A 13,368-nucleotide genomic window follows, 5' to 3' on the forward strand; every position below is an offset into this window, starting at 1 on the left:
CTTTAATGCTTATCGACTTCAAAACATCCTAAATTTTGCTAAGTAAAAACCAGTGAATAGGAACCATAAAATCTGTGAGCTACCTTGGCTTTGCTGATGCTCCTTAAAGAGACAACATTAATTCTTTGCTGTTTCATAGGACTTGCAGGAAAAGGTACCCAGTATACTTCCAAAGTCTGACATGACCACAGGGGTACTATAGGAAGGAGTACTCTGTCTGCTGAGGGACACATCTACAGGACAAGCAGCTCGGCTCTAACTGTGGCTCTATGATTTATCTATAAAGGCCACTACTGCCTTGGCTCTGAGTCTGTATTTTACTGTTTATACAGGTTTAGAGCTCAATTTTAGTATCTTTTACCTACATAAAATATAAACCAAAGCAGCACATTGGCTCTATTCATTAAGGGTATGAAGAGCAAGACTGCAGGAGATAATGTCATCTCTGACTTACTTCGCAGAAAGGGGCTAGTATGTATACACGTATACATATTTGTGTGTGTGCGTGTGTGTATGCAGTAAGTATTTTTTTAACTAGAATATTAAATTTGAAAGTCAAGATACATTTTGTATACTTGAGTTAAAGGTCTTTGGGGTGGTCCTGTGGTCCTACTTTTTAAAGAAAATTCTTTTGAAACAACTTACTGTTATCTCAAAAGTCATGGCAGAAAGTAAAAATCCACTTTATAACTTCCAATGGAACTTAAGTCGTTTGATGATTAGGCATTTCGCCAAAATCTAGGGTATGGTAAGAAGAGTACTAGATTATAAATCAGGAGGCCTGGGTTCTAGTTTTCCTTCTGTCACAAAATAGTTGTATTATCTTAGGCAAATAATAATCCCTCTGGATATGAGTTTTCTCCCCTGTAAAGCAGGCTACTTAGACTATGATTTCTAAGGTACCTTATAGACTTATCCCCTACGATTTTAGAGAATTGTAAAAGTACCTTCGATCTATTTGAGCAAGCAGCTACCCCGACATCTGGAATCCATACTGTGGTCTGAATAGCTCCAGAGCCTATCACTACAGTTTGCAAGACAGAGCCATCCTAAAATGAGAAGTAGTTATATCAGTACATATTACTTAACCTTAGTCATTATTTACATTTTTTTTTCATTTTATTTTTTAAATTTACATCCAAGTTAGCATATAGTGCAACAATGATTTCAGGAGTTCAGGATTCCTTAATGCCCCTTACCCATTTAGCCCATCCCCCCTCCAACAACCCCTCTAGTAACCCTCTGTTTGTTCTCCATATTTAAGAGTCTCTTATGTTTTCTCCCCCTCCGTTTTGCTTCTCTTCCATTGTGTTCATTTGTTCTGTGTCTTAAAGTCCTCATATGAGTGAAGTCACATGATATTTGTCTTTCTCTAATTTCACTTAGCATAATACCCTCTAGTTGTATCCACATAGTTGCAAATGGCAAGATTTCACTTTTTTTGATTACCGAGTAATACTCCATTGTATATATATACACCACATCCTCTTTATCCATTCATCCATCGATGGACATTTGGGCTCTTTCCATACTTTGGCTATTGTCGATAGTGCTGCTATAAACATGGGGGTGCATGGGTCTCTTCGAAACAGCACACCTGTATCCCTTAGATAAATACCTAGTAGTGCAATTGCTGGGTTGTAGGGAAGTTCTATTTTTAATTTTTTGAGGAACCTCCATACTGTTTTCCAAAATGGCTGCACCAGTTTGCATTCCCACTAGCAATACAAAAGAGATCCTCTTTCTCCGCATCCTCGCCAACATCTGTTGTTGCCTGAGTTGTTAATGTTAGCCATTCTGACAGGTGTGAGGTGGTATCTCCTTGTGGTTTTGATTTGTATTTCCCTGATGATGACTGATGTGGAACATTTTTTCATATGTTGGTTGGCCATCTGGATGTCTTCTTTGAATTCTTTTTTTTTTAACGTTTATTTATTATTGAGAGACAGAGAGACAGAGAGACACAGAGAATGAACAGGAGAGGGGCAGAGAGAGGGGGAGACACAGAATCTGAAATAGGCTCCAGGCTCTGAGCTGTCAGCACAGAGCCCGATGCAGGGCTCGAAATCACAAACTGTGAGATCATGATCTGAGCCAAAGTCGATCCCCCAACCAACTGAGCTACCTAGGCGCCCCTGGATGTCTTCTTTGGAGAAGTGATTATTCATGACTTTTGCCTATTTCTTCACTGGAATATTTGTTTCTTGGGTGTTCAGTTTGGTAAGTTCTTTAAAGATTTTGGATACCAACCCTTCATCTGATACGTCATTTGCAAATATCTTCTCCCATTCCGTTGGTTGCCTTTTAGTTTTGCTGACTGTTTCCTTCGCTGTCCAGCAGCTTTTTATTTTGATGAGGTTCCAAAAAGTTCATTTTTGCTTTTGTTTCCCTTGCCTCTGGAGATGTGTTGAGTAAGAAGTTGCTGCAGCTGAGGTCAAAGAGGTTTTTGCCTACTTTCTCCTCGAAGATTTTGATGGCTTCCCATCTTACATTTATGTCTTTCATCCATTTTGAGTTTATTTTTGTGTATGGTATAAGAAAGTGGTCCAGGTTCATTTTTCTGCATGTCGCTGTCCAGTTTTCCCAGCACCACTTGCTGAAGAGACTGTCTTTATTCTATTGGATATTCTTTCCCGCTTTGTCAAAGATAAGTTGGCCATACATTTGTGGGTCCATTTCTGGGTTCTCTATTCTGTTCCAATGATCTGAGTGTCTGTTTTTGTGCCAGACATTTTAAATTTACACACTTCACATTCACAAAAACATTTTAGAAAAAAATCTATATGCTCCAGTGAAATTTAGCAACGTCTAATTATATAGGTACTACCCAATTTTCTGGGGCCTTTTCTAGATGACTTTAAAAATATATCAATAAGAAAAATTAAAGAGTGGAGAATTCTGAAAGGAGTTTCTTCAGTACCCAAAGTATTAGTACACGAAATACTCCTAGGGATGGTTGGGTTAATTTTTACCATTTCTAAGTTAATGCATAAACATTTCTTAAGATAAAAATAACATCTGTACTCTTACCCTTAAAGACCAAATGTTCATGAGCCCACCTAGTCCACCAGACACGAGGGCCAACCCATCAGAACTAAAGGCAACAGTCCGGACAGGGGTGATGTGTCCCCGCAGCTGATAAACACATTTGGCTCCGGCTGATTTCCTATATCCATCCTGCAATTCATTTTGATTTTTAGCATATATTGAAATTAAAACAAACTTATAGATTCAAGATTTATAATTCATTCTTGGAAATTTTATATTTCAGTAAAAAACTGGGCAAGAGGGAAGGACAACTCTCTCATAGGTTTACCTTGAGAAAATAATAAAATAACAACGTGGTTCTCCTTGGCTCCTCTGAAACTGAGTTCATATTTTTTGACACCCTTCTAAGTGAATTTCCTATTCTTCAAACCGGCAGAAATTACAATTGTAAGTTCCAATTATCCCTCAGAGATAGAAAAACCCTAACTTCTGCTTTTTAATGAGTGTTTTAATTTTTAAATTTAGCTTTATGTAATTTTCATTTTTAGCTCCTAAAATTCATGAATTGCACATGTTGGTTCTATATAAACAGGCTCTTCTTTTTGATGGCCAGTGGTTCTGTCTGTTACGTGGTGTCTAATTTCATGTTTGCATTGTTGCATCTTGCACGTTTTAATTTTTTTAAGTTAATTTATTTGGTGAGGGAGGGAGAGAGAGAGACAGAGACAGAGAACACGAGAGGTGGAGGGGCACAGAAAGAGGATCCCAAGCACGCTCTGCACTGTCAGCATAGAGCCCAAAGCAGGGCTTGAACCCACAAACCATGAGATTATCACCTGAGCTGAAATCAAGAGTTGGAAGCTTAACCAACTGAACCACCCAGGTGCCCCTGCCTTGCACGTTTTAGAAGTGAGATAGGTCCAAAGGGCTACTCTCTAGTACAAACAGAAAATCAGATTTATCTTTAGTGCCTCCACTTCCACTTCTTTTTCATTAAGAAAAAAATTTTTTAATGTTTATTATTATTTTTGAGAGCAGGGGAAGGGCAGAGAGAGAGGGAGACACAGAATGAAGCAGGCTCCAGGCAGTGAGCTGTTGAGCACCTGTCAGCACAGAGCCCAGTGTGGGGCTCGAACTTACCAACTGCAAGATCATGACCTGAGCTGAAGTCAGATGCTTAACTGAGCCACCCAGATGTCCCTCCCAATTCTACTTCTGTATTTTCCTCTCATTAGTGAGCTATTTACCTCTCCCTCTTAACCTCTGTGTTCCTGTCCCTAAGCTCCCTCTTCCTTCTAGTTATGACAGTGTATATTACCAGATGTACTTATTTATCCAGATATAACATAAGGTATATTTCTTCCAGGGGTATTTGTATCATGAGCAAAAAGAAAGAGCAACAGAAGGTGCAAACCATTAGCTCAGGGATGCCATATGACTGGCCACCAAGTATTTTAAAGAATTTTAAGTCGGGGTGCCTGGGTGGCGCAGTCGGTTAAGCGTCCGACTTCAGCCAGGTCACGATCTCACGGTCCGTGAGTTCGAGCCCCACGTCAGGCTCTGGGCTGATGGCTCGGAGCCTGGAGCCTGTTTCCGATTCTGTGTCTCCCTCTCTCTCTGCCCCTCCCCTGTTCATGCTCTGTCTCTCTCTGTCCCAAAAATAAATAAAAAACACTGAAAAAAAAAAAAAGAATTTTAAGTCAGGTGCCAATGTTTAATATTGGGAGATTTTACTTAAAATGCTGGGCTTCTGGCTTCTATCAGGAAAAAAAGAGACAATCTGGTAACAATAGCCTCATTTCTGGATGGCGGCAATCAGCTCTCTGGCAGCCGTGTCCTTTATAGAAAGCATGTGTGTTTCTAGGTTTTTTGTTTTTACCCTCTCCACACCAACTCCCAGCTTTTTGAGTTTATGTTGCTTGTTTAGATGGCCTTATAAGCATCTATCTGAATCTGTAAACTCTTTTTAAATCATTTTTAAAAAAATGTTTATTTATTTTTGAGAGAGAGAGAGAATGCGATCAGGGGAGGGGCAGAAAGAAAGGAAGACAGAGAATCCTAAGCGGCTCTGTGCTGTCTGCACAGAGCCCAGTGCAGGGCTTGAACTCACAAACTGTGAAATCATGACCTAAGCCGAAATCAAGAGTGGGACACTTAACAGACTGAGCCACCCAGGCACCCCCTGTAACCTTCTTTGAAGTTAAAGGAATTGTTCTTCATAGGTGGAATGTGGTATCAGCAGCAGATACTTTGGACAGGGGTGTTCCTGTGGTGTTCCCATTTCACTGTACCAAAGATTTAGGACTTCTCTATCTGTAGTACCAAATAATATCCATTACTATAAATGATCACCACTCAGTGTATCTTGAATGTCTCACTTTAACAAGCAATCATGCCGTCCTGACTTATAAAAAATAAGGCCAATTCAGAAAACACACAAAGTATGACAATTATTCATGTTTCCCTAATGGATCTTGCCCTTTAAGATAGTGAGTAGTGAGTATCTCAGTAATCAAAGGAGGATTACTTTGATAACACAAACCATCTTTGGTTTCAGATAAGGTCTTCAAAAGCACCAGAACATTTACCTGGCAATTTGACTCCTGGTCCCACCATCCTTCTGAACTAGTCACACTGGTCTGTGTGGTATCTTGTGGAATACGCCAAACACATACCAAGCCACTCTGACAGCCACTTAAAAATTAATCACGTAAAACCAAAACATGTCAATATGCAGAAGTAAATATACTTTCAAAGAGCAATCAATTAAAGACCTGATAAAACTGTTACAATATTATTTTAAAAATTATTTGCAATAGGTATATGCTATAATCTTTTACAAGAATTATAAGAAGAATCGATATTCTAGCAACATCACACCCAGATAAGGAGAGTGCATTCCAACTTCCATATTTTGCCTTATTTCTCTAAGGTAATCTTATGGAATTATACATTATAAGAATAGTAACAGGCAAACTGTTTAAGACCACTGAAAAGCCATATTTAACGCAAGTAACAGTCCATAATAATATAAAAATTAAGACACACACACACACACACACACACACACACACACACACAAATTTATAACATACGTAGCCATCAGTAAATGCAATTTGGATCCTTTCCCTGGGAGGCTGCACCAAGCAATGCCATTTACAATAGATGGATGGCAGAGTGAATGTAGACAGCGCCAGCATCCTGAAATAGGCCCCCAGAGTTTCACATTTTCTTCTTTGGCACATGTCATAAGAATATGACCTGTTGGGTCCCACTTCATACTAACAAGAGTATCCTTAAAATGACAGGGAGAGAAAAAAAAATCATAGTAACCGTCCTTCACAGATACGTAAACTCAGTAATTTATGACCTGTACTTCCATTACTCAATTATTTTGAAATCAACATTTTATGCAAATAAGATACCGTCATATCATTCCCAATCACAAGACAACTCACCCTTTAATATAATATGCATTATATACACTTGCTACAGTCAAAGCTCAGTAAATGTTAGTTGAATGAATGAACTAGGAAATTCTGATTCAGAAGGAATATTTATCTTTCATTAGCATTTTAAAGAATTATTGACTTGTAATCATTAGAATAATGAAAAAGAAACTTAAAAAAAAGCATCCTTCATACCAAAATAGCAAACATTATGAGAATCTAAGACATATTGTACGTTTACATGGCTGCCGTCGTGTTCTTCTGACATTTTTTTTATTTTTACCCTCCTTCACACTTTCAACCCCTGCCTTCGTGCACTTATGTTTTGCCTAGATGGCCCTGTAAGCATTAGAACCAGCAACCCTTTTTAAGGTAAAGGAATCATTCTTCATAGATGGAATTTCTAGCATGACAAGGGGTGTTCCAAGGGTGCTCCTATTTTACTGTTTTGGTTTTACTTCTTTCTTGGCTTGATGGCTTTCTTACACAGACCTTTCCATGTATATACATGGTCGAAAGATTTTGTGTAACAATAGAATATGAAATCATAAGTGAACTATGTTAAGAAAGTTTAAAGAAAACTAGTATCAAGCAATACTATAGTAAAAAAACAAGAAAAAGTAACCATCTGGGAAAGATGTTTTTACCTTATGTGCATCAATTAGAACAATGCCTCCTTTCTCAAGTGGTTCCTTCGTTCCCAGTAACAATTTTCCATCAAAAAATCCTACTGCAAATGGTCTGTCTTCACTGAACCAAGCAATGCAAGTTACAGACACTAACATGATTAAAAACAAAAATTTTTTTAAGAAAAAAATATAACACTCATATGTCACTGTCTAACTTAAAAGACATATTTTTGCAACAAACATATGCTACCACAACCACTCCAAGTAAATTTCCAAACATCTCTTTGATGCATTTATTAGACAAAAGGTAGGCTGAGAGCAGGGATTCTGTGTAACTTACTTTAAAAGTATTATAATAAGTGACAAGGACTACCTCATTTTTAACCTTTTATTCTTTTCAGATGATTACTGAAAAGTTAAATTCCTTGCTGATTCCAAGTCCATGTACCAGGTTCCTTCCTTTTGGACCAGAATCTACTATGAAACTGAGAAATGAAATAATCCATCATAGAAAGAAAATTATCTGTCCCTTCTTTTGCTTAATATTCCTTACTCTATGTGTTTCCATATTTTACCAAACATGTTCTAACAATCTACATTCATATTTGCTTCTTCAAGTACACATAACTCTGGAAAACTATAAGAGAAGTAAGAAACAGTATTTATCTGTGGGAGTAGAATGGGGATATGTGGAATGAGTGGATGGGAAAAAGACTTTTCACTGCCTATCTTTTTAAACTTTAAGATTTTTTTTTTTTTATAAATTTTTTTTTTTCAACGTTTATTTATTTTTGGGACAGAGAGAGAGATCATGAACGGGGGAGGGGCAGAGAGAGAGGGAGACACAGAATCGGAAGCAGGCTCCAGGCTCCAAGGCATCAGCCCAGAGCCTGACACGGGGCTCGAACTCATGGACCGCGAGATCGTGACCTGGCTGAAGTCGGACGCTCAACCGACTGCGCCACCCAGGCGTCCCTAAACTTTAAGATTTTTGAACCCCATGAAGGTATTACCTATTTAAAAAAAAAAAAAAAACCTAAATTTAAAAAACACTTGTTCTATTCTGTGCCATGTAAGCTGGGACCGTAATCTGTGAAATACTCCACTCCCCCCAAACAATTAAAAAAACCATGTAGTAAGATGTCTATGCATCCAAAGGGAACACAGAAAATAAATGAAAGGAGACTTCCTACTATCTCTGGTCATACCAGGAACGTCCCTCCTCCTCCTTCCATTTCCTCAATTTCGTTTGTTAACAATTTCATCTCTACCAATGATTATAATTCTTTTCTCTTGGATATTCCTAACTTTCAAGGGAAATTGGCAGCCCCACTTAAGTTTCAGACACTCACACAAAGGATGAATGACTAATACAATACTATTAGATCTCATTTTGGCAGAGGTATGTGGTAGATGTTGGGAGGGAATTATCTTTCAACGTAGTAACTAACTAAAACGAAATACCAACTGGAAAATTTAGAAAACAAAGCCAAAAGTAATATTAACTCTGCATTTTTAAAAGCAAGTGCCAAAAAAAATAAGTTTTTTGATTGGGGGAAATACTTTCTTAATGAGACGCAAGTCATTTACCATCTTTTCGATAGCAATGTTCCAATTCTCGACGGTGCATGGTGGATACATCAACAACTTCTATCAGTCCTAGAGAGCCATCCATCCGTCCCACCAACAATAATTCTGGAGACTCTCCTGACCAGGCTGTAGCTGGACCCTCTTCTGGCCAAGCCAGGGCAGATACCCAATGAGGCTGAATATCTACTAATCCTTTACCTCCTGAAGAGGGAGAAAATGTTAACTAGTTACTTAATCCTTAAAAACAATAATACAAAAATATTAATTCTAATATTCACTCAAGGCAGTCCTCAATTTCATAACAGTCTATTAATAAATACAATTATAAGGCAGGATCCTTCATTTATATACTATATATGATTATCAAATTCACAGGCTTTCCTATAACTACTAATGGGACAAAAATGATAGCTTTATTTATTTTAAAGTTTATTTATTTTTGAAAGAGAGAATTGTGACAGAGTGTGAGTGGAGGAGGGGCAGAGAAACAGGGAGACACAGAACCCAAAGTAGGCTCCAGACTCTGAGCTGTCAGCACAGAGCCCAATATGAGGCTCAAACCACAAACTGTGTGATCGTGACCTGAGATGAAGTCGGATGCTTAACCGACTGAGCCACTCAGATGCTTCAAAGTGATAGCTTTATTAAAGAAGGAGTAAAGGAGGGGCGCCTGGGTAGCTCAGTTGGTTGAGCATCGGACTTTGGCTTAGGTCATGATGTCATGGTTCATGAGCTCCACATCAGGCTCACTGCTGTCAGTGCGGAGCCTGCTTCTGATCCTCTGTTCCCTTCCCCTGCTCACGTTCTCTCTTTCAAAAATAAATACAAACTTTAAAAAAAATAAAAAGGAGTAAAGGAAAATATTCAGTGCAGAAATGTCAAACACTTACATCCTTTCCTAATAATCACTGAAAATCAAATTAACGTAAGAAATTTCCCTAGAGTTAAGGCTAGCTTTTCCTTCAAATCTGTGAAATATAGAAAAGCCTTTCTTCAAATATGCAAAAACAAACAAAATTATGCAATAAGCCTAAGATTATAATAATTTTTACTTTCCAGAGACATATCATTAAAAATTGAAATGAGTTTGTACCTGTGAATTAGACAAAATTAGTAGAAATATTTCAAGTGATTCAAAAGAATGCATCACTGAAAACTTATAGCTCAAAACCTATTCTGAACACTTATAGTAGTATGTGAAAAGAATTTTTAGCTTACAATTACCAGGTTAGTCAAAACTCTTAGAAAGAGAAGTCAGGAAATGATCATTTCCTCTTTAATTTAAACTATAATATGCACACATCTACACAGCTGATGAACAGACTGTGAGTTTCAAGGTGAAAGGAAGCCACTGTTTGGACTCAGAAAGCTAAAAAAAAAAAAAAAGGCTTAAAAAGTACCTTCAGTAATTTGCTAGTATTGGCATGACTCTTACCATTAACTTGCCAAATATTCACCATCTTTTCCAAGGCGCCAGCTAGATATTTGCCACTGATACTCCAGGAAACAGGTGAGAAACTTGGATCACTGGGTGACCCCAGGCTCTCCTCAGCATCTCCTTCTCTAAAATATAAAAGACACATATGGGATTCTAATCCGCATCATCCAAAAATATATAAAACCTCAAATCTTAAAATAAAGGTTTCATATGGACTGAAGTAAATAATAGAGACTCTTCATTTCAGAAGCTTGGCTAGCAGTATTTGACAATCACATATTTACTAGCATTTGTCATGGTGTGAAAAATGTAAAATTAAAGAAGAGTGATGCTTAGATTACCCAATTACCATAGTAGATAATTTCTCAACAAAGACATTCTGATTCTTTATGGGTTGTAAACCTGGTTATTATTCAGAGCACAATGATTCTTGTTTGCCTAATCTCTAGGGAAGCTCTCAGAAAGGAAATACCTATGCCAGCTATAAAACTATAAAGGCTGTTAACATTCTGTAAGAAATATCATTAATTCCTAAATAATCCTTAAAGAATGATGGAATATTAGCCTACTGTTTTACAGAATTTAACATTTATAATGCTAGCATAGTAGACCTTGATTTAATTCTAAGACACTGATTGTTAAAATTTTTATTTTCTTAATTACTATCCCGGAAATTTAAAAACACACACCAGAGATATAGTAAGACTATTCTAAAAGAAAAACTGTAGGGGGCCTGGGTGGCTCAGATGGTTGAGCATCCGACTCTTGATTTCAGCTCAGGTCATGATCCCATGGTTGTGGGATCGAACCCCGCACTGGAGTCCATGCTAAGTGTGGAGTCTGCTTAAGATCCTCTCTCTCAGAGCACCTGGTGGGCTCAAACAGTTATGCATCTGACTCTTGATTTCAGCTCAGGTCATGATTTCACAGTTTGTGGGATTGAGCTCCATGTTGGGCTCTGCGCTGATAGTGCAAAGCTTACTTGGGATTCTCTCTCTCTCTCTCTCTCTCTCTCTCTCTCTCTCTCTCTCTGCGTCTCTCCCCTGCTCTCAAAATAAATAAACTTAATCAGGGCACCTGGATGGCTCAGTTCGTTGAGCATCTGACTTCAGCTCAGATCATGATCTCCCAGTTTGTGGGTTCAAGCCCCACATCAGGCTCTGTGCTGACAGCTCAGAGCCTGGAGTTTGTCTTGGATTCTGTGTCTTTCCCCCCACCCACCCCTCCCTCACCTGTTCTCTGTCTCCCTCTCTTTCTCAAATATAAACATTAAAAAAAATTTTTTTTTTTAATTTTCCCTTTCTCTCCCTCTGCCCCCTCCCTGGCTCTTGCTCTCTAAAAAATAAAACAAATTAAAATTAAGAAAAAAAATAAAAGAAAAATTGTAATAACTTTTAATGACACTGTGATTACATTAACACAACCAAGATGAAGCATGTTTAGGATTCTCTTATTTTAAATGTTACACATGAGAGCTGATGTTAGCACTCACAATCTGTTGAACACACAGGTTTGTTGCAGTGAATATTGCTTCTTAGTAACATTCCATACCCGGATGGTACCATCATTGCCACTTGTAGCCAAAAGTCCTTTTTTATTACACCAAACACAAGTCATCACCTAGAAAGGTTGAAAAAGTCCAACGATTTTTAATTAAGTTTTTTATTTTAATTCTAGTATAGTTAACATACCGTGTTATATTAATTGCAGGTGCACAATATAGTGATTCAACAATCCTATACATTACTCAGTGCTCATCATGATTAGTGTACTTTTAACCTCTTCACCTATTTCACTCCCACTCCCACCCACCTCCCTTCTGGTAACCTTCTCTACAGAGTTCTGTTAGAGTTAAGGGTCCACTCTTAGGCTTGTCTCTTTTTTATTCCTTTATTCATTTGTTTTGTTTCTTAAATTCCACATATGAGTGTAATCGTGGTATTATCTTTCTCTGATTAATTAATTTTGTTTAGCATTATACTCTCCAGCTTCAGCCATGTTGTCGCAAATGGCAAGATTTCATTCTGACAAAGTCCAACATTTTTGAGCAAGTTTTGATTCAAATGATTTTGTCATTCTATATCTATCAAATTAAAAAATAATCTACCAGAAAATTGTAAAAGAAAAATATTCATGTTATAGCATAATATACATGGTTTCATTCTTTCCTAATTGGCTTGTAAACATAAATCTATTTGTATGGCTTTAAAGTACTATGCCTAAACTCATTTGAGTTATTGCAGACCTATGAGAATCTTTACTAAACATGTTTATTTAATTCAATAAAGTATAAATATTTCAACATATGTTGTACAAAATAAACAACAGAGACTAAGAAGTGACTTTTAAAGTGGTAATAACGGAAGTCAGTCTTCATTTCCTAAACTGCCCTTGTCAATGCTCAAGGGTCTGGTAAGTTAGATTAACACAGCGGTTAACAATTTCTTCTCCTCTTGCACATATAAGCCCTCATCTTTTGTGAGGTAATTTCCTTGGTTTTCTTCTCATCCCCCATCTGATTTTTCTATTTGTACACTACTATGTCAACCCAACATACAGAGAAAGGAAAGCTGGTAACTACTAGACAAATATTGGTAATTGTGCGTGTGTATGTGCACAAGGCAGAGAGAGAGACACTGAAGATCTAAGCTCTCAGAGAAGGGCAGAAACTATTTCATCTTACATAAGGGGATTAACATACTTAGGGCTCAAAATACATACTCTGTTTTGATGAGCCTCCAACTTGATAAAGGAGCATTTCCTGAGATCTCCTCCCATATCAGCGAGTGTTTGGGGAGTAGTTTGGTTGTCGCGGTCATGTGCAGCAAGAGTGCGCACAAGCTGTTGAGCAGCCCATTGCCTATGCTGTGAGGACAGCCTGGAGGAGAGGCAACAGGCTGCCAGGGCATTAGCCAGCTCCAGAGGGCCTACAGCAGAAGGATCATAGGAAGGATGGGCATACAATTGGGCAGTTAAACCTGCTTAAACAAAACAATGAAATGATGCCCAGGTAAGAGCTGGTGGTGGTAAACAAAAAAAATGGGTTAACCCATATCTTTTAAAAATTAGCACTTTTGCAAGCAATCAATTCACTAAGATATGCATACAAGGTATAAAGCATTTATCTCCTATCACATTCTCTAATAAATCTGATTCATTGCAAATATACATTTATGTACATCAAGAGTCTTTGCTCTAAGTACACACAGATTCAGAATGCATCAGAAATAATTTCAAAGCCAGGGCAGAGACAGCATGCCCTAAAAAGTAAGAG

At 37.8% G+C, this 13,368-nt stretch overlaps 1 protein-coding gene across 9 annotated transcripts in view; it reads right to left on the reverse strand.

Moving 5' to 3' along the window:
• HERC1 (HECT and RLD domain containing E3 ubiquitin protein ligase family member 1) overlaps nt 1-13,368 on the reverse strand; it is a 190,220-nt gene that overhangs the window by 24,991 nt on the left and 151,861 nt on the right. For 7 of the 9 annotated variants that reach the window (XM_040492922.1, XM_040492920.1, XM_040492925.1 and 4 more), the window contains exons 51-59: nt 12,816-13,072; nt 11,587-11,714; nt 10,092-10,219; nt 8,657-8,857; nt 7,085-7,215; nt 6,084-6,283; nt 5,577-5,682; nt 3,031-3,177; nt 948-1,049 (exon numbers count right to left, since the gene is read on the reverse strand). In XM_040492922.1, coding sequence (XP_040348856.1) covers nt 948-1,049; nt 3,031-3,177; nt 5,577-5,682; nt 6,084-6,283; nt 7,085-7,215; nt 8,657-8,857; nt 10,092-10,219; nt 11,587-11,714; nt 12,816-13,072 — 1,400 coding nt within the window. The remainder of the gene's footprint in view (nt 1-947; nt 1,050-3,030; nt 3,178-5,576; nt 5,683-6,083; nt 6,284-7,084; nt 7,216-8,656; nt 8,858-10,091; nt 10,220-11,586; nt 11,715-12,815; nt 13,073-13,368) is intronic. The other 2 variants (XM_040492927.1, XM_040492926.1) reach the window with 1 other exon arrangement.

Source organism: Herpailurus yagouaroundi, unplaced genomic scaffold (assembly GCF_014898765.1).
Source record: "Herpailurus yagouaroundi ecotype Mexico unplaced genomic scaffold, PumYag 184, whole genome shotgun sequence".
NCBI classification, from domain to species: Eukaryota; Metazoa; Chordata; class Mammalia; order Carnivora; family Felidae; genus Herpailurus; species Herpailurus yagouaroundi.